This window comes from Benincasa hispida, chromosome 4 (genome assembly GCF_009727055.1).
Source record: "Benincasa hispida cultivar B227 chromosome 4, ASM972705v1, whole genome shotgun sequence".
NCBI classification, from domain to species: domain Eukaryota; kingdom Viridiplantae; phylum Streptophyta; class Magnoliopsida; order Cucurbitales; family Cucurbitaceae; genus Benincasa; species Benincasa hispida.
Genome location: NC_052352.1, coordinates 67,432,281 through 67,458,973, shown reverse-complemented (window position 1 = coordinate 67,458,973; position 26,693 = coordinate 67,432,281). Strand labels below are relative to the sequence as shown.

The window sequence follows — 26,693 nt, the reverse complement described above, 5'->3', positions numbered from 1 at the left end:
TGTCGGGTAAGCTGAGCCAGTCTTGATGTTTTGATGTTTCCGGCCAAACCACGAGAAGTTATGAGCTAATATTTTGAGGTAAGCTTCCTAAAACATTTTAGAGCATATTTGTAGAAGGAGGTAACTCGAGATAAAGCTTAAAACTATGAGTAGTTTGAGCTTTAAATTGAATCTGGAATCTAGGGTTCAAAAGAGGAGCTCGAGAAGACCAAGGAACTTCTAGAGAGAAAAGTTCTTAAATGACCACGGTGAGTGGTAATCTCCTTTAAGTCTTAAAGCATATCTTTTAGAGTAATTGTATATGCTTAGGTTTTGAATGAGTATCTAGCTTGAGAATAAGATTATGTGATCGAGATGATCAGGAGGTTAATAGACCTAGTGCCTGAGCTCGTAAGCAAAACCTCACGGAATGGTCAGGGGACACGAGAAGTCTAGTTCCTGAGCCTGTAGGAGGATCCTCGTATGGGATGATCAGAGGGCCGACGGGCCTAGCTTCTGAGCCCATGAGCGGGGAGCTATATGCACATAGGAGAAAGAGGGAACACAAAGAGTAAGCGTTGTAGCTAGTAACAGTTATCTATCTACCGTATGTGTAGGTAGACAGTATACTCATTCTAAGTAGTTATCGGTTTAACTATCTACTGTGCGTGTAGATAGAGTTGAGAACAGACTCACTCAAGGCGGAGGTTTGAATGTAACCTCGTATTCGTGATATGCTTTTTATTTATGAGTTGAAATAGACTCTAGAAGTTGCTTACCACTCACTGACCTTTGTAAAAGCTCATTCCATTATTCATGTTTTTTCTTCCCAGGTAGCGGAAGGTGAAGAGTTCCAGGGTACTGCTAAGGTCAAGATCTGCCACAAGCCACAGTTACACTTTCAGAGAGTTTTACAGTTGTTGTAAACATACACTTAAGTCTTGGAGTTGAATGAACGTTACATTGTTGTAATAAAATGGGCCTACTTAATCCATTATTGTTTGCCTCCTTGACTTAATCGGTTGGTTATTGAATTTATCCATTGGTATCAGAGTTATTTCCGCAAGAGTTATTAGGCAGTAAGTGTCAACCAAAGGGTTGATAACTGCTATCAGTCACGCCCTTTCCCAGGCTCGGAGGGTGGTCTGGGGCGAGATGTGACAAAATCTATCTAATTCACTTTTTTAGGTAAGATCCCAAGTAGGGGCGTTACATTTCCATCAACTTAAATACCCCATCCTAGACAGAACGAACCTTAGACAAAAGGTCCCTTATAAATACATTTGTTACAAGTTTAATCTTTTTAATTAAGAATCAATTTAATTATATTAAATTAATTAAAAGATTAAACTTAATTTCTAATCTTATTAAAAAAGTGAATTTAGGTCTATGTGAATCATATTTTAAAACTATTTAAAAAAATGATTTTAACCTACGGTTTGCATGCAACTATGAATTATTGATTTTAATTACTAGTTTAATTTAATTATAACTTTTATAAAAAATGAAATAAATTAAAACCATTCAATTGCATTTAATTGACATACTTAATAAATTATAACAATTATAAATTACCTAAGGTAATGTCATGCTTCATGCAATTCAATTTCATTATTAAACATACATAATACTTATATATTCAAGTAATGAAATAATTAATAACATACATTGTATCCATTCATCTAGACTATATATTATAACTCTTATAATATAAATGATGCATGACTATGTTATTAATGCATGCAAGCATATAAGTATAACTCTTATATTATATGATAAATGCACATGCTATAAAATAAAATCATGTAACAATATATTATAACATTTATAATATAAATGATGCATGAATAAAATGCATAACCTATGGTGGGATTTTTACTATATGGCATACATTATGATATATAATAATAAATATAAATCATACATCAAATGCATAATTTTAAAAAATAATTATTGGATCAAGATTGGACACCTAAACAATTAATTAAATTAATATAACATTTATGTTAATTTAAATGATTTAAAAAATCCAATTATTACAAAATAATAGTCAATCGGTTCGAAACAAGTAAATCGGGCCTTAAATCGCTCGAACTGAACCGAGCTGGAGAATAGTCGGGAAGACATTCATGGTGGTTCACGACTGGTTCGTGAGGGGATTCAATGAAATTGGTGGTCAATTTAGAGCTACAAAGGTTGTAACTCAACCTTAATTTCAAAGTTATTTGCATGCATGTTTTATTTTTAAAATTAATGAAATTTAGAGTGCTTAAGATCCAAATTGTTTTAGCATACATGTTGCTTATTCTTACAGAAGGAACGTTAGTTGGAAAACTACTCCCATGATTTTTCTCACATGAATATTTTTCTTCACTTCCACTCTTAATCACATTATCTTCTTTTTCTTTTGACTCTCATGTCTCACTTTCTGATATTTTCTCAATTTCCACATTGTCCCTTTTTCTCTAGAGAATTTGTTATGGTCTCATTCACAACACATACTTCAAATTTCTCTTCATTTTCCATAATCACTTCACCTTTTAATTCATATCTCAAACTTTGAAGATCACCCTCATTCATCTGAATAACCTCACCATTGGAATCTTTGCTTTCAGTTTGAGAGTGGTCTCCATCATTTGGAATCGGTTGGTCATCTTGAAGAATCGGGCAATCTCTTAGATTTGGAATAGATTGTGTGACTTTCTTCCTTGCTTGCCCTTGCAACTTCATCTCTTCACTCAATTGAGATATGTAATCCATCGAATTACATAACTCAGCCAAACTTCCTCGAATATTCTTCCAAAAATTATCATCACTACTATCGAATGCACGATGATTTCTTCTTTTGTGAAACATATCATAAGACTTATAGTATCTCAAAATTTAGCAAATTTTATAGTATTCTTATTAGAATCATGCAAGAAATTCTAATATAGCCTAGAATGCGAAAAGTCACAAAATCTAACACTTTTTTTTTTCTTTAACAACCATTTTTTTTCCAGCAAGCTTAGTGTATGAAGTAAGAAAAATAAATGAGAAATTAAGAGTTACAAGAAAGATGAGAATAGACAAAATGATTTAATGAAATAAAGATGGAATGGAAAGGAAAGCAAGAAAAGATATAATTTGTTTAAAGTCAAAGCTTTCATACCAAAATGTTAAGGAACCCTTGGACGTGAGATCTATGAACCATGTTGAAAAACAGGCCCCAAAGAACTCAACCCTAACAAACCTGAAAACCAATTTGATCTCAACCGCTAAGATAGGTTAGATGATCTAATAAACCAAGGATCGGACAAAACTTGACATTTCCATCAACCCTTGATCTTCAAAGAACTCCACAAGTAAGACAAATCAATCCTCACTTGAATGCTCCAAATATTCATGCATTCTATCTCAAGAACACACAAGAAACAAAGCTTAAAAAGCTTTCAAGGTTTAAAACCCAAGATTTTACATTTCCAAATCTTCCTCTCTCCTCACTATCTTCTAATTTCTAGACTCCATGATGTTTTCACTTTTGTTAGAGAATTGGTTGTGATCTCATTCTTTACACATACTTCAAATATTTCCTCACTCTCTTTAACGACTTTACTTTTTTATTCTTCTCCCAAATTTTGATGATCACTCACTTCATCTCAACATCATCACAGTTGGAATCTTCCTTTTTGACTTGTGGATGAACTCCATCATTTGGAATTGGTTGATCAATTTCTGGAAATGAACTATCTTCTTGATTTTTAATAGTTCGTATGACATGATTCTTTTTTGCTAGCTTTTGCAACTTCAACGTTACATTCAAATGGCCTATGTAATCAATGGACTGATGCAACTCAACCGAACTTTCTGTAAGACTCTTCCAAAAATTATCATCACTGCCGTAACTTGCATGACAATTTCTTCTTCGATGAGGCATATCATAAGACTTCTAGTATCTCAAACTTCAGCAAATTTTATAGTATTCTTATGAGAATCATGCAAGAAATTCCAATATAGTTTAGAATGTAAAAGTCAACAAAATCTTGAAGTTTAAAAAAAAATATGGAAAGATGCAAAAGAAAATTTCTTTTTTTTCTAATTTTTTCAGCAAGTATATTGGCATATGAAGGAAATAAAAGAAGATGAAAGGTCACTAATGTATGAAGTAAGAAAAATAAATGAGAAGATGAAGAGTCACAAGAAAGATGGGAATAGGAAAAGTGATTTAATAAAAGAAAGATGACACAGAAAGAAAAATAAGTAAAGATATAATTTCTTTAGAGCCAAAGCTCTGCTACCAAATGATAAAGGGAACTACCTCAATCATGTTTGAGAATCCCCTTATTCCAGGTGAACCTCCACGACAGTAATAAGAATAACCCCGATTAAGTAATTGGTAAGTAACCCCAGAAGCTAAACAGATTTGGTTTGGAAGATTGATCGATGATCAAGAAGAAATGAGAATTTGTTCCTAACTTCAAACTAGGTTGAAAGTTCTAAAACATGTATTCTAAACACAAGAATACAAAGAAAAGCATAAAGCTTGAGAGAATAAACTCTAAGAAAATTCCATTCACATTCAAAGTCTTTTTTTTTTAAAATATGGAGATTACAACCCTATTTAAACTAATTGAAAGGATACCATGAAAGAATGAAACCTTTCACCTATATTGACTACATTCATCTAATACCCTTCAACTACTCTCATAAATGTAAATACATGAAATTAAATAAAGACATGTAAGATTAATTATGTAGATGAAACTAAAATTCAAGATTTAATTACGTGGATGAGTGTAAAATTTCAGATATATTATGTCTCTTGGTGGCTTTGATTCTTGAAGAGTTGCAATTCTTCATATTTAGAAACTTAACTGGAAGTAAACCTTTTAATGTTTCAGCTCATAATCATTGCCAATTATTTATTTATCATTATATATACAAAAAAATTAATTAATCTAAACAAACTAAAAATAATATTTGAATGCATCATAGATGACACTTATTTTTTTCCAATCTAACCAATTTAGAAAAGAAGTAACCACTCTAAGTTGAACTATTAAAGTGAGCTGAAAAATGGATGCAACTCATTATGCAAGTATTTTTCAAACATTAATATGTACTAGTTGAAATTAAAATTAAGAGAGAATTTAAAATAGGTTTCAATCTCATGGACAAAATAATGTAACCATTTTTCATATCACTTAAAATCGATATTGGCAAAAGAAAATCTAAAAGAAAATAATATATTTGAAAAAAATTCTCTTTCTCTTCTTGTCATCATCTCCATACTCCAACTTTAGTCGACTGAAGACCCACCACGAGAAAAATTGCAATTCCCTCATCTCGTGGAAAAAAATTTAGTCAAGATTTATATTATCTTTTTCAATATGAACCAAATTTAATTGACATAAAATTCATATTATTGATTTTGATGTTAAATATTTGATTTTCTTTCTATATTATAATTAATATATATATCATAAAAGTTAATTGTAATCATTTAAAGTTACTCATTAATTTGAATCTCTTAAATAGTTACACATCCATATATCTCAAAGCCATATATTTAAATTTTACATTTTTTTAATGAACACATTTCACACTCTGCCTGCAATATAATATTGAGTAAACAAAAATACCCGCGGTCTCTTTCTAAGAAACAATTAACTAAAGTAAAAGACTGTTGTGGGTAATTTTGGTCCAAAGATTAAAGTTTCCTAAGAATAAAAAATTCGAGAGGAAGAACTCGGGCCAAAAACATCACATTAAGCTCGAGAGAAGGTCCAAGAAAAAGAGTGAAAATGGGCCAAAGCCCATTCCAACTACTCGACCTTGATCAGACCGAGGTCAATCCGAGCAAGGATTATTGGGAAATATCTCATCCGAATCCTGCAGTCCAGTGAAGCCTGAACAATATTCTAAATGAATTTCGAAACCTAATCTTATAAATATACCATGAAGACTTTTTAGTAGATAAGTACATTCTCCTAGTTAAAATTGAATATATACTTGAAACTTCTTTTTATTTTATGACTTAAGTATTAGAGTGGACTTTAAAAATGCCCCACGTGATAATCTTAAAAATGCATCCAATCCTTGAGATGCCCCATATGCGTGAATGGTAAAAAATTAAATTCTCCATTATTTATTTTATAAAGTGAATATTTGGTGTATTTATATATTACTAATAAGGGAAGAGAGAATAATTAAGACTAAAAATATTAACAGCATAACAACTACCTACATAATTCCTAAATAATCTGTAATATATTATTAACAATAACCCAAAATAGCCGAATTATAATTATATTACTATAAAACAAATATAATATATGTATACCACGAAACAAATAACTCTAAAAATTTAAAGATAAGTATAAATCATTGTAAAGTTCAAAAATCAAAATAAAACCAAATAACAAAATAGTATTTAAATTAAAAGAGAGAAAAAAATCTAATTACAAAACGGAAGGTTTATAATTTATATATTTTAGTGAATAAAATAAAATTTTGGTTGATGTCAGACAAATAAAATAAAATAAATATTTTTTAGAAGTTTGAATAAATAAATAAATAAATAAAGATTAAAAAATACTTTCAGTCTCTAAATTTTCACGAAATAATAATTTAATCCATAAATTTTAGTTTATAATAATTTAGTTCTTATTTTCAAATTTATAACAATCTTGAACTTTAGTATGTAATAATTTAGCCATTGTACTTTTAAATTCATAACAATTTAATCTCTTATGTAAGAAAAATTATCAAAATTAGATGTTAATTTTTATTATTTTATGATGTAAATTTTATATTTTATAAAAAAAAATATCGAGTTTCTTCTTAGTTTATCGATTTATTTAGATAAGAAATCTCATTAAATTTTAACAATAATTTCTACACTAAATACTAAATTGTTACAAATCTTAAAATATAAAAGTTAAATTGTTATCTAATAAAGTTTATGGATTAAATTATTATAAAATTAAGTATTCATAGATTAAAACATTACAAATAAAAATTTAGAGACTATATCCTTACTTTTATGAAAATTTAAAAATTCAAAATGATTTTTAACCATAAATAAGTGGCATTTAGCAAACAAAAAAATCCCCTTGATTAATTAATTTTTAAGTATTTTCAGTTTCATCATCATTTCTTTTCCCACTTGAAATGACGAGTCAAATTGGCAACGTCAACTTGGCATTCACTAGTTCTCTTTTAACTAAATATATATATATATAATTATCCAAAAGGTTAAATTATAAAAAATTGCACCTAAACTTTATATTTTGGGGAAAAATGTCTTTGAAGTTTTCAAAATTATAAAAATATCCCTGAAAACTTAAAAAAATATCATTATCATTAATTTTGGTTAGAAATGGTTAAAGTTTTATTTTATAAATACCCATAAATTTTTAAAACGTTTTAAAAATATCCTTAACTTAATAAAAGTTAAAAAAATACCTCAATCATTAGTATTTGAACAAAATCTGTTAATTCTTCGTGATAAAAAGGACTTTAAAAATTAAAAAAAATCAAAAAATGTTAGATCAATTTGTTTGAAGTTTTTTTAAGTTCGAAAAGAACAAATTTTAAAATAAATTATATAGATATTCTCATTTTTTTCGTATTACAACTCTCATATTTCTCTTAATTTTTCAATTCTTAGCTTATACCGATTTTATCAACAATCAAAATAAAAACCAAAATTTTAAGTTAAAACATAAAATACCACAAATTTCATAAAACTCCAAAATTAAAATCTCCTCTTAGAACATACCAAAACGATAAATAGTCAAATAAAAAAAAGCATCAACCTAAATTATATTGGTTTTTATAGGTTAATGAGCAAAAGAAGTTGTCGGGATGTTTCAGATGCAATTCGGGCTTAAATGGAGCAATTAGCAAGTAATGGGAGGTAAAACAGTGAAATCGAGCAAGGGGAGGCACAATGTTGCACAAGTGTTGCGACATTTGTGTCACACGTCATTCATAGAGACAATCTGCTACGCAAGAATTGCAGTTATGCTCAGCGCCGCTGCATCCTCTCTATTTGATACGCGTGAGGGGGCCTTCAGCATCGCAGTGCTTTGATATGTTTTGGTTGTTGAGAAAATTGGTGTAAACTAAGAATTGAAAAATCAAGAGAAATATGAGAGTACCTATATTACGTACCACTTTAGTATGTTTCAAGAGGAGATTTTGATTTTGGAATTTTATGGTATTTTATGTTTTAACTTAAAATTTGTTATTTTTATTTTGATTGTTGATAACATTGATGTAAGCTAAAAATTAAAAAACTAAGAGAAATACGAGAGTACGTATATGAAAAAAGTGAAGATATCTATATAATTTATTTTAAAATTGGTTTTTTCGAACTTAACTTCAAACAAATTGATCAATATGAGCATTTATTTATTTATTTTTATTTTTAAAGTCATTTTTGTCACGAAAAATTAATGATTTTTGTTCAATACTAACGATGAAAATATTTTTGAACTTTTATTAAGTTAATGATATTTTTGAAAAGTTTTGAAAGTTCATTGGTATTTTGAAATAAAAATTTTATTGTTTTAATCCAAAACTAATGATAAGGATATTATTTGAACTATTTTTTAAAGATTTGGGATACTTTTGAAATTTTTAAAATTTGAGGGATGGGCATTTTTTATAATTTAATCGATCCAAAATTCAAAATCAATTTCCACAAAATCGCTGGTTTTGCGTCCGTGTTCATATTGGAATTCAAAATCAACGCCATCCTTCGTTTTCGTCTATCGCTCTCTCTTTCACTTCACACCATATGATTCACAGATCAACTTCTCATTTCCACTGCCCTAACAGCTTGTCAAACTGCGTAAATTAAGGAAATGGCGGCTGAATCTTCATAAATACTCACATCCATAGCCAGATCCATCATCTTTCCTTCATCTCTTTCATTCTCAGATGGATCGAAACGGCAGAGATCAGAGGGATATGGAGGAAGATGAGGAGAAGCTCGATGAGTTGGATCCGAATCAGAAGAGCAAGAGAGCGAGAGGAGATAACCAAGGATTAGTAATGGCGGAGGAATCGATGTCGGTTGAGAGGATTTTCGAAGCGCAAGAGGTACCGTCGTGGCAGAAGCAGCTGACGGTGAGAGCTTTTGCGGTGAGCTTTGGACTGAGCGTGTTGTTTACTTTCATCGTGATGAAGCTCAACTTGACTACCGGTATTATTCCTTCGCTCAATGTCTCCGCCGGTCTTCTTGGCTTTTTCTTCGTGAAGACATGGACCAAACTTCTGGAGAAATCCGGTTTACTGAAACAACCTTTCACTCGCCAGGAGAACACCGTGATTCAGACTTGTGTTGTTGCTTCCTCCGGCATCGCCTTCAGCGGTACGGTCTTTTGATTTTACTTTCACTTTTCTTTTCCCTGCTTCTTAGTTAGGGTTTCGATTTCGGAAGATGCAACAGAGATTGCTCTGCCACTACCAATTTTCATCATTCAAAACCTAAATACTTAATTAATTAATTTCCTCTTTCTTTTTGTTGAAGAATTGAATCAATTTCTAACATCTTTTCAGAAAAAAAAAGGTGGAATAAAAATGATCAAAAGCCTATTTCTAAACGTTATTATGATCATGTTAGTGATAAAAAAAATATTTATCTTATAAATAGGTGTCTTAAGTGATTAAACTTTTTTTTTTTTTTTTTTTTTTGCCAAAGAATAGAAGGATTAGGAATTGAAAGGAGTCGTTTGATCCAACAAATTTATAGTTCCACAACTAAAAAACATTAACGTTATGTCATATTAATTTACCACTATATAGACTTCACAACTTTCACAATTCCACTCTATGCTTCAAATGCTTTCGATGATCTTAAGAATTCTCTTCTAAATTTTGCACCGTGCAGATAACACCATTGAATAAAATAGTAGTCATTTGACTTAGACTGTGCAAACCATTAATAATAAACCCTTTTTAATAATTGTATTAAAAAACACCAAAACAGTTATAAATCCTTTATTTACGCTGTTGACCACCATTTTAATAATATACCCTCAACCAAGAAAAATAAGTAAAAAAGATAAATTTTAGAAATTAAATTAAAAGAAAGTGACATTCTTTCGTTTCAACTTAGAATTTAATGTACTGATGACGAAAATGGGTCCTATTATTTTATTATTTTAAAATAATAATAATAAATTAATAGTGTTTAAAACAAAAACATTTTTTAATATTAAAAATAAACTTGAACAAATAAAATTTAAAATTTTTTTCCAATATTAAAAAGAAGACAACAAAAGCAGTATTTTTCTGGTTTTCGTTATTGTTTTATATATAAAGGTGTTGCATATTCATTATATGGAACAGTGGAAGAACGGACAAAGGTATAATGTTGAAATATAATTTCTTTTGGTTAGAAAAATAAAATACTTTTTTTGAAAATTAAATAAAAGAAAATAAATTAGAAAATTAAATTGAATAAAAAAAATTAAAATGATTTTTAATATAAAAAAAATAAAGAAAATAACATCAGAAATTAATTTGGAAAACAATTTTTTCATATGAAAACAAATGCCATAGAAGATAAATAAATTAATTTGGAAAATAGATTTTAGAAAATGAAAAAAAAAAAAATGAAAATCAAACCCTCAAGGTTCTATGGATGAGACAAAAATAACGAGAAAATTAAATTTGAACGTTTTGTTCTTTATTTATGGAGCGATAAAGATGTAATTGAAAATAAAGAAACGAAAAGAATGATAAAGTTAAAGTTGTTTAGAAAATTGAAAGTTTGATACCAAATAAAACAATATAGAATTCACTTGTGTTGAAGAAAAGATTCTCTGAATAAACAAAGATAATGCTTTTCTTAGCCATTTTTTTATATTATATATTTTATTCTTTTTCTCTCGAGGAATCTTTAAGGTGGGCATAAACATGGCCCATGGTGAGTAAAGTATTGACTACCCAGTTCCAAAAAAAAAAAAAAAAAAGAAAAAAAAAAAGAAAAAATAACTATCGAGTGCAAAAGAAGGCTTTTAGAAAAATAAGTTTTTCTTTTTCCTTTTCTTCGAGAAAGGAAAAAATTGTCAACTTGCCAAATAGGTTCCTATATTCAGGTCGAAATACATTTGCTGAATTCACCGATGTACAAGGGCCCTAATATATTTTTGGCTGTTTCTCTTGGCTGCTGTAGTTGTGACAAAACAACTCAGAAAACAGTAATGAAAATGATTAAAGAAATGTTTAAACTATTTGAATTTAAAACCTTAAGGTTGAAATACATGAAAATGATTTCGAAAATTAGGTCTCGTTTGTGTAATTTTTTATCTTTGGTTTTTGGAAATTAAGTCTATTTTCTTCTAATTTCTTATCATATTTTGCATCTTTCAAGTACAAAAGTTGAATTTTTATCCAGATTTTTTTTAAAAAAAAACTTTTTTTTAGTTTTCAAAATTTGGCATGATTTTTGAAAACATTGGTAGAAAGTAGATAACAAAACAAAAAATTTAGAAGCGGAAGAAGTGTTAGGTTTAATTTTAAAAACAAAAAATAAAAAATCAAATAGTATAGTTGGTTTGTATATGTTATTATGAGAAATGTAGATATGTACCTGATGTAATTGGAACTCAAACAGGAGGTTTCGGGAGCTATCTATTTGGACTGAGTCAGCGCATTAGTAAGCTAGCATCAGCCGATATCAATGACTTCAAGAACCCTTCGTTAGGATGGATAATTGGTTTTCTTTTCATCGTCAGCTTTCTCGGCCTCTTCTCAGTTGTTCCTTTACGGAAGGTATATTCAAATTTAAAATCGAAGTTGCATAATCTAGACAGAACCAACTTGCCGTGCTTTGATTTTTTAATTTTCTTATGGTTGGCTTTCAGATAATGATCATAGATTTCAAGTTGACTTATCCAAGTGGTACTGCCACAGCACATCTTATCAACAGTTTCCACACTCCTCGAGGAGCCAAGTTAGCCAAGTGAGTCAGACTCTCTACGCATTGCTTCAATTTTGTATTCTTTTCGTGTTCATTCGTATTGGTTTGTTTATATTCCATTTCATATAACAAGTAAGCTCTTCTAATATTTTTGAACCACTTTAATTTAAGGGGTCATTTAATTCACCGAGTAGAGTTAATAAGTCTAGTGTTAATATGTTGGATTAGTAAATTTGTGTTTAGAGTGTTGGTCTTAAGATAGAGTTTATTGTGAAAAGTAAATAAAGGAAGGTAGAATTACTCGATAAGTAAAAAGTAGAGATAGGGAAAAATATGAAATTCGTCAATAGATGTGAAAAGTATAAAAAGAAGAGGAGATTGAGTTATTTGATAAACGTACAAAATTCAATAGTGTTTACTATTGAAATGAGTTGGCCAAACAACCCCTAAATTAATACGACTTTTCCAATCAAATTTTAAGTATACTTTATAATTTTGGTGCATTTCCTACGTTACAGGAAGCAAGTGAGGACGCTTGGAAAATTTTTCTCATTCAGCTTCTTGTGGGGCTTCTTCCAATGGTTCTTCACTGCCGGAGATGACTGTGGATTTGTCAATTTCCCTACATTTGGCCTCAAAGCTTACAAAAACAAGTACTTTTTATACCTTCTTTCTCACCAATAAATACAGTTTCCGACAACGTTAATTTAAAAAGATAAAAACACTCACTTCTTGCTGCAGATTTTATTTTGATTTCTCTGCAACGTATGTTGGAGTGGGAATGATCTGTCCGTACATCATCAACATATCTGTGTTGGTTGGAGGAATTCTTTCATGGGGTTTAATGTGGCCTCTCATCGAGAAAAGAAAGGGAGATTGGTTCAGTGCTGAGCTTCCTCTCTCCAGCTTTCATGGTCTTCAAGGCTACAAGGTCAAAAAAAAAAAAAAAAAAAAAAAATCCTCTAACGAGTTTAAATTTTCATTCTAAAAGCTCTTACCATTATAATATTAACTTGCTCCTTTGTAATTCTGTTTGTGGCTTTAGGTGTTTATCTCCATTGCCTTGATTCTGGGCGATGGGGTTTACAACTTTGTAAAGGTGTTGGCAACAACTCTCATTGGTCTACACCGTCAGCTGAAGAAAAGAGATGTAATCCCAGTCTCAGATGGTTCCCCTACTTCAACGTCCGATGTATCTTTTGACGACAAACGGAGGACTCAACTCTTCCTCAAAGATCAGATTCCCTCGTGGTTTGCCATCGGAGGTTATGTTGCGATTGCAGCCGTATCCATAGCTACTTTGCCACACATCTTTTCACAGCTGAAATGGTATTATATACTTGTCATCTACGTGATTGCACCAGTACTAGCTTTCTGCAATGCTTATGGTGCCGGGTTGACCGATTGGTCCCTTGCATCTACATATGGAAAGCTCGCCATTTTCACGATCGGAGCATGGGCTGGTGCCACACACGGTGGTGTCGTTGCAGGCCTAGCAGCTTGTGGAGTAATGATGAACATTGTCTCAACGGCATCTGATCTAATGCAGGATTTCAAGACTGGATACATGACGCTATCCTCGCCACAATCGATGTTCGTGAGCCAAGTGGTAGGCACAGCGATGGGATGCATCATATCTCCCTGTGTATTTTGGCTGTTCTATAAGGCATTTGATGATCTTGGACAGCCTGAAAGTGCTTACCCAGCACCGTATGCAACGGTCTACCGTAACATGGCTCTTCTTGCGGTCGAGGGCTTCTCTAGTCTACCAAAGAATTGTCTCTCCCTATGCTATGGGTTCTTTGCAGCAGCCATTGTGATAAATTTAATAAGAGACTTATCAGGGAAGAAGGCAAGTCAGTATATTCCAATACCTATGGCAATGGCGATTCCGTTCTATATCGGTTCATATTTTGCCATTGACATGTGCCTTGGAAGCTTGATATTGTTTGTGTGGGAAAAGATCAACAAGGCTAAAGCCGAGGCTTTTGCACCTGCGGTCGCGTCTGGTCTGATATGTGGAGATGGTATATGGACATTGCCTAGCTCCATCCTTGCTTTGGCTGGAGTTAAGCCTCCTATTTGCATGAAGTTTCTATCAAGGACTACAAATGTTAAGGTTGATAACTTCTTAGCATCATGAAACTTTGTTCACACCCACAACAGAAGGTAATGTTCCAAATATATTTAGTGTTTATAGCTTTATTGTCTGAGTGCATAAGCTACTCAAACAGCTCCTTGATGTTTAGATAAATAGTGTGCTTCATCCTGTAATTATCATATATGTATATGAACTCTCTCACATGTATTGTCAAAATATTTATAAATAGTTGTTCTCTGGGAAAATGAATTTAATTTTGGTCAATGTTGAACCTAACTCATCGCTAAGGGCTAATTATTGATTTGTCATGATATTAGAATGGTAAAATTAAATTTATCATAACTAATTAACTTAAGCTTTTAAGTTGATTGGTGTTCTAACAAAAAGTACACACTATCAACAAATAATAACTGAAAAATATTTCGAGAAATGGATATAACAAAATTCTCAAATTGAGCAAATATTTGTATAAAGAAAGCAATTTTATAACTGGCGAAAATAAATTCTGAGTGATTATGTGAACTAAAAATATTATAACCAGAAAATAAGGATTCAAACATGTTTAAATTTGTTGGAAATGTGATAATGCCTATCCTGCAATTATAATTTTGACTCAAACTGAAATATGGAGAATTCAATTCAACATCTATCCAACCTTCTGTGAAGTATTTTTAAGATAATCTCAACACTTGGGGAGAGGACAATGCCACTATCTACCATTAGTGCCCACCATACTCACTATATGGACCCTGCCAGTTGATTCCACAAGCAAAGGCATAGAAACACCATTGTCACGTAACACAATCTAGTTAAAATACTCTCTGTTTGACAAGATTTTGACAAGAAATTTAATTGGTGAAAATGAATTTAATTTTGTTAATTTGTAATATAAGTGTTATCGTTTTTAATTTTTATCCTTTGATTCTTTTCATATAATGTTTAAACTTTAATCCTTAAACTTTTTTATTTTCGTGGATTATTGGTCTTTGAGCTTGATGATCTTCTTGAAGACTCAACCTTTGGACTCGTTGATTAGTTTGGATCAACCTCTGGCTTGTTGATCGGCTTGGATTGTCCTTTGGCTTGTTGATCTCCTTAGAACAACCTCTAACTTGTTGATCTACTTGAATCAGCCTCTGGTTTGTTGATCAACTTGTGAGTTTTTCTTGATTTTGAGGAGAGATTGAATCTTCAACTTGTAGGTTGTGAAGATACAGTCAATTTTTTGAAGTCTTCTAATCTTTGAAATTTCTAGTAGTTTCCATCTTCAATTTTTTAGAACTTGAGCGCTTCAATCTTTAGAACTTGAGAATCTTTAGTCTTTGGATCTTGGAAGCTTCAGTCTTCAGAGCTTTAGTATTTCTTCTATGAAGGGATCAAATTGAAGGAACTCTAATTCAAGAGTACCTACGAGCGGAAGCAGATCTTTCCAATTCATTGTGACAGAATTACCACATATACATTCAAAACATATTAATATGTATTCATAATACTAAAGAGATTAAGAGATCATACCAGATGAAGATTTATTCTTCACAGCGAGCCTAAAGCCCAACCGTCTACCTCGAACAATCACCACTCGGACAGAAGGAAACAGAGAAGACACCACCACTCAGAACCCCTCAGTATTCTTGGAGTGAGAATCCAAAGTGTGGGCTTTAATCAGATTTGGTAAAGGGAAGGAGGAAGAGAGATCGTACACGACGATCAAGCAAGTGGGAGATGAGGTCGTCCATCACATAGATAAGATGCTTGATCGTTTAGGTGAAGTATACGATCGTATAGGAAAAAGTAAGCGATCGTCTAAATGATCATGTAAGAAAAGGTACGCGATCGAATAAACGATCGTGTAGGAAAAGGGTGACCGATCGTCCAAACGATTGCGTAGGAAAAACTAAGTGATCGTCTATACAATCGTTTGGTAAATATCGGGAGCTAAACGATCGTTTAGTTAATAGTGCGCGAAGGTGTAATCGGTAAGCGATCGCTTAACAATATTGTATATGTAAGCGATCGTGCAGTCACTATCGTATAGACACTGATTTTCTAAACGATGACACTCTCTTTAACACAATGTCCGCACATATGACTCTTGCACACCGTCAGCTATTTATAATGCACTCATCTGTTATTTTGAACAAAAGAGACGCCGTCTCATTTCCTTTATAACTATTCAATGAATATGCTCTTATCATATTCATAACATATAAATTAATATCATATATTAATTATAATATTTTTCTCTACTAGATATAAATCATATATATATCCAATTTCCTTTAAATTAATGTATTTCATACATAAAGTTAATTATATCATATATAATCAAACTCCCTCTTGTCAATTTGAACATTTCAAACTAACCCAAAAACTGATTCTCAACTTGTATCCAAGCTACCAAGGAGATCTTATGAACCTATGGCTCGAAGCTCCAATGGTACGTGAATAGCTGACTAAACTCTTTAGTCACGATATCCACCATCCGTTAACTGCCAGGCTTTCTACTAAAGACCGACAATTGAACTCTTCTTGCCATAGATATATTTCTATGTCCATTGGGTATAACCAATCATCAGTATGATGACCCTTCACAGATGCTCGTAATTACAGCAGGCCAATTTACTGTTTTTCCCTTGTAATTACATCTTTCTCCTTAAGTACCACTGATCCCTCTAATGAACAATACAACATAGTCTTACTATGTGTGAACACCTTTCGGGCCATGAGAAGGTACATGGCGCCACATCGTTCAAGCCCCAGGATCAGCTTTAAGAGAGTAATCTATCTACTTACCCCTACTTTGGGGAAGGAGTGAACTCCATCTTGTGAAGCTGAGTTCCTAGCTCCCAAATCAGACGAATCCCCAAAATGGTAGGTTTCAGTCGGCATTCTGGCCATCGCGCCCATGCAAATCAAAAGACCGCCCTCAATGGTAGGAGTTCCCAACTCACTCAGGATTGAGGTCATGTTACCTATGGTCATCCTAGTGAAGTGAAGTCTCAGTCATGAACGGTGTTATATGACAAGACATTAACACTTCGAGGTCTAGTCTTATACAAACTCTTTGTATAGGACGCCCCGCTCACATGTCCACTACACGAATGATCAGGATCAGACCATCTGTGACAAGTCACAACATTTGTAACAATTCTACAAAGCGGGCCGCATCCGTAGTGTTACCAGGATAAGGATTCCCTCCTATATCCGTATACTACAGACTATTTTTGTTGTCACTTAAGACATGATCCACTTGTATGTTACTACATACATGCTTAAGTTACATAAAGACAACCGGGGATATTAAGTTTATTGGTTTGTGGTAAAATAAAAAAACATCTAAATGTGCAAAGTCAAGTAGTGAAGTAAATATCATTTATCTCATACATCACAGGTGTTCGTACAAAGTTGTTTATAAACTACATGACGCTAGGCTTTAGGGCACAAACCCCAACACAAATCTCTTGTGGAAGCGATTGATCGCCTATGCCTTTAATTTATGTTTGGAATTTACAAAAAATATAGAGAAGATTAAACATCTAATCTAAGCATGCTTTTACACAGAGAATAATTTCAAAGAAAAGAGGATTACCTTTGAAGACTACTTCTTCAAAACTTATCCAATTCTTCAAATAGCGTAATATCTGCAATCACAAACTAGACACCATTGCTTAATCTTCCCCACTATTCTCCGGCAAGGATTTGGTTTGTGGGAACCAACTTTTGGAAGATTAAGGAAAGATCTTTGTAGAGAAACACTTTCTCTGTGATATTAGAGTGATGAGAGATTGAGAGAGTTTTTAGAGTGTTGTACAGAGAAAAAAAATTCAATCTCAAAATGTAGAGAACCACTTTTGCATAACGAGAAAGGGGAGTTAACTCCCCTCACCACACTCACATTAACTCCCCTCAAGGGAATTATTGTTTGGATGTATGTCCTAAAGCCTCACAGTTAGTAAGTTATTCAAAATGATGGTTGATTATTTTATATATGAAATTATCCATTAAGAAAAATCCAAGGTTATTTTATAAGACTTGAACAGTATGTAGTGGATATACATATGGATCATGTTCAAGTAATAACCTAAAGGGTCTATAGTATATGGATAAGGTTGGGTATCTTATTTTAGTAACACTATGGATACAACCCACTTTGTAAGTGTTACAATTGTTGTAAAGTGTTACAAACAATGTGATCCAAATCCTTCATGTGGAGACATGCAAGTGGAGGTATTCTATACCTAGTTTGTATAAGATTGGACCATGAAATATTTAATCTCTTTTTGTAACACCATTGATTGAAGAGATTGATATTTTATAGGATAACCATGTATCTCGATCTCAATCCTGAGTGAGTTATGGACTCTTGTCTATTAGGGCAGTCCTTTAATTTGTATGGATGAGAGTGGCTTAAGTCGTTTCATGCCTTTAGGGTAAGTAGAGGAGTAGTTTCCTTAAGTGTTGATTTCAGGTCTTGAACAAAGGGTACCCACCTTTTCTGTAACCCGAGAGGGACTTGGTTTATGGTAGGAGCATAAATAGATTATTCATTAAAGAGATTAGTAGTACTTAAGGAGTAAGAGGTAATTATAGGGGTACAATGATAATTTGACCTAGTTGTAATTCTGAACTGCTTGTGAAGGATTGACGTATTGTAATAGTTAAATCCAAGGGCACAAAAATATTATATAGTGCAAAGAATGCAGCTGTAGGTCTTGACTCACAGTTAATGAATGTTCATTAATATAATTAAAGAGTTTAATTGGTTAATGTCGAATCATTGAAACTTCTAACATGTAGGTCCATTATGTTCCCCCGCTAGCTCACAACGAGTAAATAAGAACCAAAAGTTTTGAAAGAATTTAAATTGTTCAAATTAAATAAGAGAACAATGTTAATTGTATATGATACAATCAATATAATGTATCTGTACAATATAATATAAAGTTAATTTTGAATGAGATTCAAAAATTAAACTTTAAAATAAAAGGAGATTTATTATTTGGATATGATTCAAATAATTGATTTGAGTCTGATTCATATTAAAACTATAGGTTAAAATTTAATATGAATGAGATCATATTAAAACTATAGGTTATGAGATAGATAAATATTTGAATAAGATTCAAATATTTAATAAATTAAATATAAGATATTTAACTTTGTAAATTAATTTAATTTCATTATTAATGGTTGTAATTAATAATTAATTAAATAAATTATTTATTTTAATTAAATGGGAAGTTAATTTTTATTAACTTTCAACTTCACGTTTCTAAGAAGAGAGATAGAGGGATGAGATCTCTCTGAATCTCTCTTTAATTCATCTTCTTCCTCACAATCTTTCTCTCTCAAATTTTTACAGAAAAAAGTTTCTCTATGATTCTTCTCTTTGCTATTCCTTGCTCTTTCAAAAGACGGTTCCCACAAACCGGTCTTTGCCAAGAGAATTGTCACACCCCGCCCCAGACCACCCTCGTAGCCTCAGAAAGAGCATGACTGCAGCAGTTATCAACCCTTTGGTTGACACTTACTGCCTAATAACTCTTGCGGAATAACTCTGATACCAAAATATAACTTATACACAACGGAATATCTTTAGGCCAAAAATTTATTACTTCAGAAACATAATGTATTTAGAGTCATTACAACACTAGATTCATAAGTCTCAAAGCCCAAAAACCCTAATCCCTATATAAACAACAGAAACATAACATGTGTACAATATTTACAGTAACCACCTAAACTGACGGGTTACAAATATCTTTATCCTTTAATGGCAGAGCAAATGCAAAGCTATCTTCTAAGGATTTGATCCTAAACCTGTGGTGGGGGGGGGGGGGGGGGGGGTGGGGGAACGAAAAAATTTGACGGGGTTGGCTTGCCGACCTAGTGGTGACTTACACAAAGATAGATTCTCATGCAAAAATCTCAATAAAGAGTTTAACTGAAATATAAGCTTCTACAGTACTTGTACTATAGTATAAACACTTTCCAAGCATAAAACATATAAAGCTGTTTTAATCATAAAACAGTAAAACTGTTTCTCAGTTGAAAGTAACCCCACTGTGGGTAAAACTAATCCCAATACCAACTACTAGTCAAGAGAGAACCTTTTTGCTCAATCTCTGACTCTAATTACCTACGTGCACGTGGCCATGCTAAGTACTGTCATACCTTAGGTACTTCTACTCAGATACCTTCTCAAATGTCCTTCAGTATCGAGCTACTAGGATACCTTCTCAAATGTCCTTCAGTATCTGGTTGGTTTGGTACCTTCTCAAACGTTCTTCAGTACCAATACATACCTTCTCAAATGTCCTTCAGTATCTAGTTGGGCAGATACCTTCTCAAACATCCTTCGGTATCACGTTTTAAGTAAAACTAGTCATAAATGACTTTCTCTCTTTAAAGCATGTAAAGTATAACACATATAAAAATATAGCTTTAAAGGTACTAACACATGTTGGGTATATTTAACACATATAAATAGCTTTTCAACAAACTTCCCACACATGCATGCGTTTAAAACATAAATCATGGTTTGCTTGGAAATCACTTTGTAAAACTAGCTGGCATGAGAATAATCTTCTTTAAAACATGCGTTCTGTAAAACATTGTAAATAAAAACTTTTAATCAAATGTTTTAGTCAAACGTTTTAGTCACTCACCTCGATTGCTTAGGAACTTTTCACTCTAGTAGTTCATTTTCTACCTCGGGCTCCCTTTTTCAGCACTAGAATCCAGATTCAACTTACATCTCAGATTACTCATAGTTCTAAACCTTATTTTGAGACACTTCCTTCTACAAACATATTCTAAAATGTCTCATGAAGCTTACCCTAAAATTTGAGCTCAGAAATTCTCGTGGTTTGGCCGGAATCTCAAAATCTTCAAGACTGGCCCAAGCTTATCCGACAGCCTGACCCTTCTGTCATCTTCTCAGTTTCCAGCCCGATCCCTTCGAGCTTTTCCTCCAGCAGCCCTACTCTGAAAACTAGACTTCTATAGATTTCAGGTGGCTTTAGAATCACTCCAAACGCACGAGTAAATTGGGAGAACTCCTCGTCCCAAATTGATGCTGCTTTCTAGACTTCACTGTCCAATGCATCCTCTTTGAAATTCTATGACCAACACATGGATTTTGCTCTCAACGCAAGGTTTTCTCAACTTTTCCACTCTTCTTAAATGTATTTTTTGAGTTGTGATCTGAAAAATTAAGTCTTTTGTCCCTATTTATAGGCATCCAAACCTTCTCTAAAGTCGATACCTCCTACTTGGCTGCATGTCCAAGTATTTCCTCCTCACACTACCAACACATCTTTTTGATCAACGTAATCGAAGTGTCTTCCTCCTATGTAGCCAACGCATAAGTCTCAAATTGCATGTCCTCAGATGAAACTACCTCAAATTATTAAGGCTTAAGGCTTCCTCCCAAGAAGACACATGGTTTGATGACGTCCTTTAGGTGATCTCATCCTTTATATGCGTCCAACTCTTGGATGTTCAACGTATAATCCACAAACAACGCATAGCCTAAAATCAACGCATAGCAAGCCACTTACTACCATTGCAATCCAACTTAGCCATTGCAAGAGCTAGCCATCACTAACGCATAGGGTGATCGCCCATCCTCGACGCATGGCTCACTAGGTAGCATCGCAACTTGCTTGGTATGGGTGCATGGTGCTGGCCACTGACGCATAGGCGTGCTGCATAGGCTGGCTGCTCGACGCATGGGCGTGCTACATAGGCTGGCTGCTCGACGCATGGGCGTGCTACATAGGCTGGCCGCTTGACGCATGGGCGTGCTTGGCTGGCCGCTCGACGCATTGGGCAAGGGCGCTGTACATTGACCGTTTGATGCATGGGCTGCCTTCCAACGCATGCCTTGCCTACCCTTGTGCCTTCCAACACGTCACCTCCATTTTCCAATGCGTCACCTCCATTTTTCTTCCTTCAGCCGCATGCCATCACCAACAACCCTTCCAATGCATCAACACATAAAATTCTATACTTAGCCAAATTTCCAAATTTTTCCCCAAAAGTTAAGCTTCCAAATTTCCTCTTTTCTTCAAATCTCCACTCTTTTCTCTACCATTACACACTAGTTTCCATATCAACCTACTCACCACACTAGTCTTAGTAGGGAATGTACTCAAGTAGAGAAATTAGGATTCGGGGTTCACATTTACTCCCCCTTATGAAAATTTCGTCCTTGAAATTTCGCTACAAGTTCGTCAATTAAATAACTACGGATACTGGTTTCTGATTTGCTCTTTGGCTTCCCACTTTGCTTCTTCCATGCTATGATTTCGCCATAGTACCTTTACCAATGGGATTGTCTTATTCCTTAAGACATGTTCCTTTCTGTCAAGGATTTCTACTAGTTTCTCCTCATAAGACAAATTATCTCTCAACTGTACCGATTGCTCAGGCAACACATAGGTAGGATCTGGCACATACTTTCTAAGCATTGCCACATGAAAAACATCATGAATACGAGATAATTCTGGAGGTAAATCCAATCGATATGCCATTGGGCCAACTCTTTCTATTATCTTGTAAGGTCTAATATATCTCGGGCTTAATTTCCCTTTTCTACCAAACCTGAGTATTCCTTTCCACGGAGATAACTTCAGAAATACTTTATCACCAACTTCAAACTCCAATTCTCCTCCGCTTATCGGCATAACTCTTCTGCCTATCTCGAGCCATCTTAAGATTATCTCTTATAATCTTAACGTTATCTAATGTCTGTTGCACAAGTTCTGGACCTAGTAATTTCCTTTCACCGACTTCATTCCAGCATATCGGAGTCCTACATGGTCTTCCGTATAGTGCCTCATACAGTGCCATTCCGATATTCGAATGGTAACTGTTGTTATACGCAAATTCGATTAACGACAGATGCGTATCCCAACTGCCTTTGAATTGCAATATATATGCTCTCAGCATGTCCTCTAATGTCTGGATTGTCCGCTCTGACTGACCATCCATCTATGGATGAAAAGCGGTACTAAAATATAACTTGGTTTCCATAGCTTTCTGCAAACTAGGCCCAAACTTCGGTGTAAATCTGGAGTCTTGATCTGATACAATTGAAACTGGAGCTCCAAAATAACTTACAACTCGATCCATATACAGCTTAGCTAATTGGTCTAGGATAAAAGTAACTTTAACAGGTAAAAACTTAGCTGTTTTTGTCAATCTATCCACAATTACCCATATGCCATCATAGCTCGTGGGTGTCTTAGGTAATCCAAACAGGAAATCCATCGTAATATACTCCCACTTCCACTCTGGTACTGGGAGTGGATTAAGTAATCCTGCTGGCCTTTGTCTGTCTGGTTTAACTTGTTGACATATTAGACACCTGTCAACATACTTCGCTATTTCTCTTTTCATACCAGGCCATCAGTACGATCTCTTTAATGTTCTGTACATTTTCGTACTGCTCAGATGCATAGCATAGGCTGAACTATGTGTCTCCTCCAGAATAGCTTGTTTATGTGCTAAATTCTTAGGTACGCATACCCTACCTTCCTTTAATAGCACTTTGTTCGCTCTTAATTGGTAGTCCATCCTCACTCCTTTACCTACTTCTTCAGCTAACTTCTGAAGATCGGAATCCTTTAATTGCTCACATAGAATATCTTCTACGAGAGTAGGACGCACTTGAAATGAAGCTAGTAACCCTCCTGTTTGACCGACTGATAATACTGCCCTAGCATTATATAACTCATTAATTAGTGTACCTTTCATTGAATTGATACTAGCTCTAGCTGATCTGTTTTTTCGACTTAAGGCGTCAGCTACCACATTTGCTTTACCTGGGTGATAATCAATTGTGCAATCATAATCTTTGATCAACTCGAGCCATCTTTTTTTGTCTCAAGTTTAGTTCCTTCTGATCACAGATATACTTCAGACTCTTATGATCTGTAAATATGTGACATCGCTCACCAAACAGGTAATGTCTCCACAACTTTAGAGCTAACAAAATTGCTGCTAACTCCAAATCATGTGTAGGGTAGTTACATTTGTGCTTCTTTAACTATCGAGAAGCATAAGCTACTACTTTTCCTTCCTGCATTAGCACACATCCTAACCCTTGTCGGGATGCATCACAATAGACCTCAAACTCTTTACCTGGAGTAGGTAGAGTTAATACTGGTGCTGACACTAACCTCTGTTTCAACACCTGAAAAATTGTGCTCGCATTCTGGCGACCACTCAAACTTCGCATCTTTTCTGGTCAATTTTGTCAACGGCAGAACTATCTTAGAAAAGCCTTCCACGAATCTCCTATAATAACCTGTTAAACCCAGAAAACTGCGTACTTCTGTTACATTCAGGGGTCGTTCCCAGTTTATTATTGCTTCTATCTTTTGGGAATCAATGCTAACTCCATCAGCTGAAACTATATGCCCAAGGAATACGTCTTGGTTTAACCAAAAATCACACTTACTAAATTTGGCATATAACTTCTTTTTCCTTAGTATCTGTAACACCATCCTCAGATGTTCTTTGTACTTCTCTGTACTACTAGAATATACTAGTATATCGTCTATGAAAACTATCACAAACTGATCCAGATAAAGATGAAATATCCTATTAATCAAATCCATAAATACCGCAGGAGCATTTGTCAATCCAAATGGCATTACTAGGAACTTATAATGTCCATACCTAGTTCTGAATGCAGTCTTTGGAACATTTGTGTCTTTCAACTTCAACTGGTGATAACCTGATCTCAAATCTATCTTAGAGAACACTGTGGCTCCCTTTAACTGATCGAAGAGATCATCTATACGAGGCAATGTGTACTTATTCTTAATGGTCACCTTATTCAACTGTCTATAATCTATGCATAATCTAAGAGTACCATCTTTCTTCTTAACAAACAAGACTAGCGCTCCCCAAGGCGACATACTGGGTCTAATGTACCCCTTAAACACAAGTTCCTGTAACTGAACTTTTAATTCCTTCAGTTCCGTTGGTGCCATCCTATATGGTGCTTGGGATTGTACTCGGAACTAACTCAATAGTAAATTCTATTTTCCTGTCAGGTGGTAAGCCTGGTAACTCTTCAGGGAACACATCTGAGAATTCTTGTACCACAGGTACATCCTCAGGTCTCAGTTTCTTATCCTGTGAAACTACTACATAGGCTAAATAGGCTTCGCATCCCTTACTTAGTAGTTTCCTAGCCTTCACTGCTAATATTAAACTTCCTAGAAGTATTCTTTTACTTCCTACCAAGGTTATCTCTTTTTCACCTGGTTTTCTAAACACTATTTCTCTTTTAAAAAATCTATAGTGGCATAGTGTTTACTTAGGAAATCCATACCTAAGATAACATCAAACTCTAGTAATTCTAATGGAATCAAGTTAACCCATAAATTCTGATTTCCAAGAATTACTTCACAATTCCTGTAATACTCACGTACAACTAGAGTATCTCCTACAAGTGTAGAGATAAACAAATCCTCATTCAAACGCTCAGGCACTCTATCTATATGTAATGCACATATGCTAGATATGAATGAGTGCGTGGCACCAGGATTAAATAATGCATAAGCGGATTGATTACATAAAGTTATCGTACCAGTTACGACTTCTGGAGCCTCTTCCTCTTCCTGGTGTGTCATAGCGTATACTCTATCCTGTTACTGCTGCTGTTGGGGTCATCTAGCTACCTCTTTCTGCTTAGTTACACCGGATCCTTCACCTCTAGTTCCGGTCACTCTAGGTTGGTCTACAGTCTAGGTAAATCCTCTTTGCTCACTCGGTGCTCCATGACCTAGCTGGGAACAATCTCTCTCGAAATGCCCCGTTTGTCCGCACTGGAAGCACACATTCCTATTGCCGTAACATACTCCTGTATGTGGCCTATCACAGTTTACACAAAGTGGTCTTCTTCATGTACTAGCTACTGACTCACTAGCACAACCTGATACTGACCTACTACTCGGTCCAGCTGCAGATCTTGACCTCTTTCGACCTGAGCTTTGTTGGCTCGTGCCTCCAAAACTCCTCATACCTGACTGTCCAGAGAATGGGGGTCTAAAACTCTTGCCTCTCGCTTGAAAGATTTTAGGAGCCACGACGTTCGATGGAGCCACAGATCCAGTAGATGCTGAGATCTGGTTGGACTTGATTGAGAAGTGTTTTAGGGTTATGAGGTGCCCTGAGGACCGTAAGTCGAGTTAGTGGTTTTCTTGCTGTAGAAAAGGGGCTGAGAATTGTGGAAAGTGATAGAGGTCAGAAGGAATAGTATCGAAGACTATGACTTGGTCTGAGTTTAGACAGATATTTGAGGATTAAATACTAACACTAGTGCTTTTAAAGAAGCGAAGAGGGAGGAATTCCTTAGGCTAAACTCAGGGATGATGACGGTTGTTGAGGTATATTATCTCTATATATATATCTATATATCTCCAGTTGCCTTACCGATCATTGCCAGAAGTAGAATGAGATGTGTAGAAAGATTTGAGAATGGCCTAAGAAGAAAGATACGTACCACCGTTACCTCTACAAATCCAATTGGTGAATTTCCCACCTCAGGTGTAGGTTGTATATCTCTTCTATTATAGCAGAGTTAGCAAAGGTTAATATAACTCTAGCCAGATGCTCTATTATGAACGCCTGAAGAACGAAGCTAAGAGTTTTTAAAGACCTCCATTCTCTATCTAT

At 34.0% G+C, this 26,693-nt stretch overlaps 1 protein-coding gene across 1 annotated transcript; it reads left to right on the top strand.

Moving 5' to 3' along the window:
- The first annotated feature begins 8,675 nt into the window (after positions 1–8,675).
- LOC120075594 (probable metal-nicotianamine transporter YSL7) lies at positions 8,676–14,261 on the top strand. Its single transcript, XM_039029131.1, has 6 exons — positions 8,676–9,340; positions 11,591–11,748; positions 11,841–11,938; positions 12,415–12,549; positions 12,638–12,827; positions 12,942–14,261. The coding sequence occupies exons 1-6, from the start codon at positions 8,908–8,910 to the stop codon at positions 14,037–14,039; spliced, it is 2,112 nt and encodes a 703-aa protein (XP_038885059.1). The 5' UTR covers positions 8,676–8,907; the 3' UTR covers positions 14,040–14,261.
- Positions 14,262–26,693: the final 12,432 nt, after the last annotated feature.

Bases quoted from the DNA above. Each gene is read 5' to 3' on its own strand.
- LOC120075594 (XM_039029131.1), top strand. From the start codon at position 8,908: ATGGATCGAAACGGCAGAGATCAGAGGGATATGGAGGAAGATGAGGAG. The intron at 11,749-11,840 runs GTATATTCAAAT...GTTGGCTTTCAG, and splicing joins CAGTTGTTCCTTTACGGAAG to ATAATGATCATAGATTTCAA. The intron at 12,828-12,941 runs GTCAAAAAAAAA...TTGTGGCTTTAG, and splicing joins ATGGTCTTCAAGGCTACAAG to GTGTTTATCTCCATTGCCTT.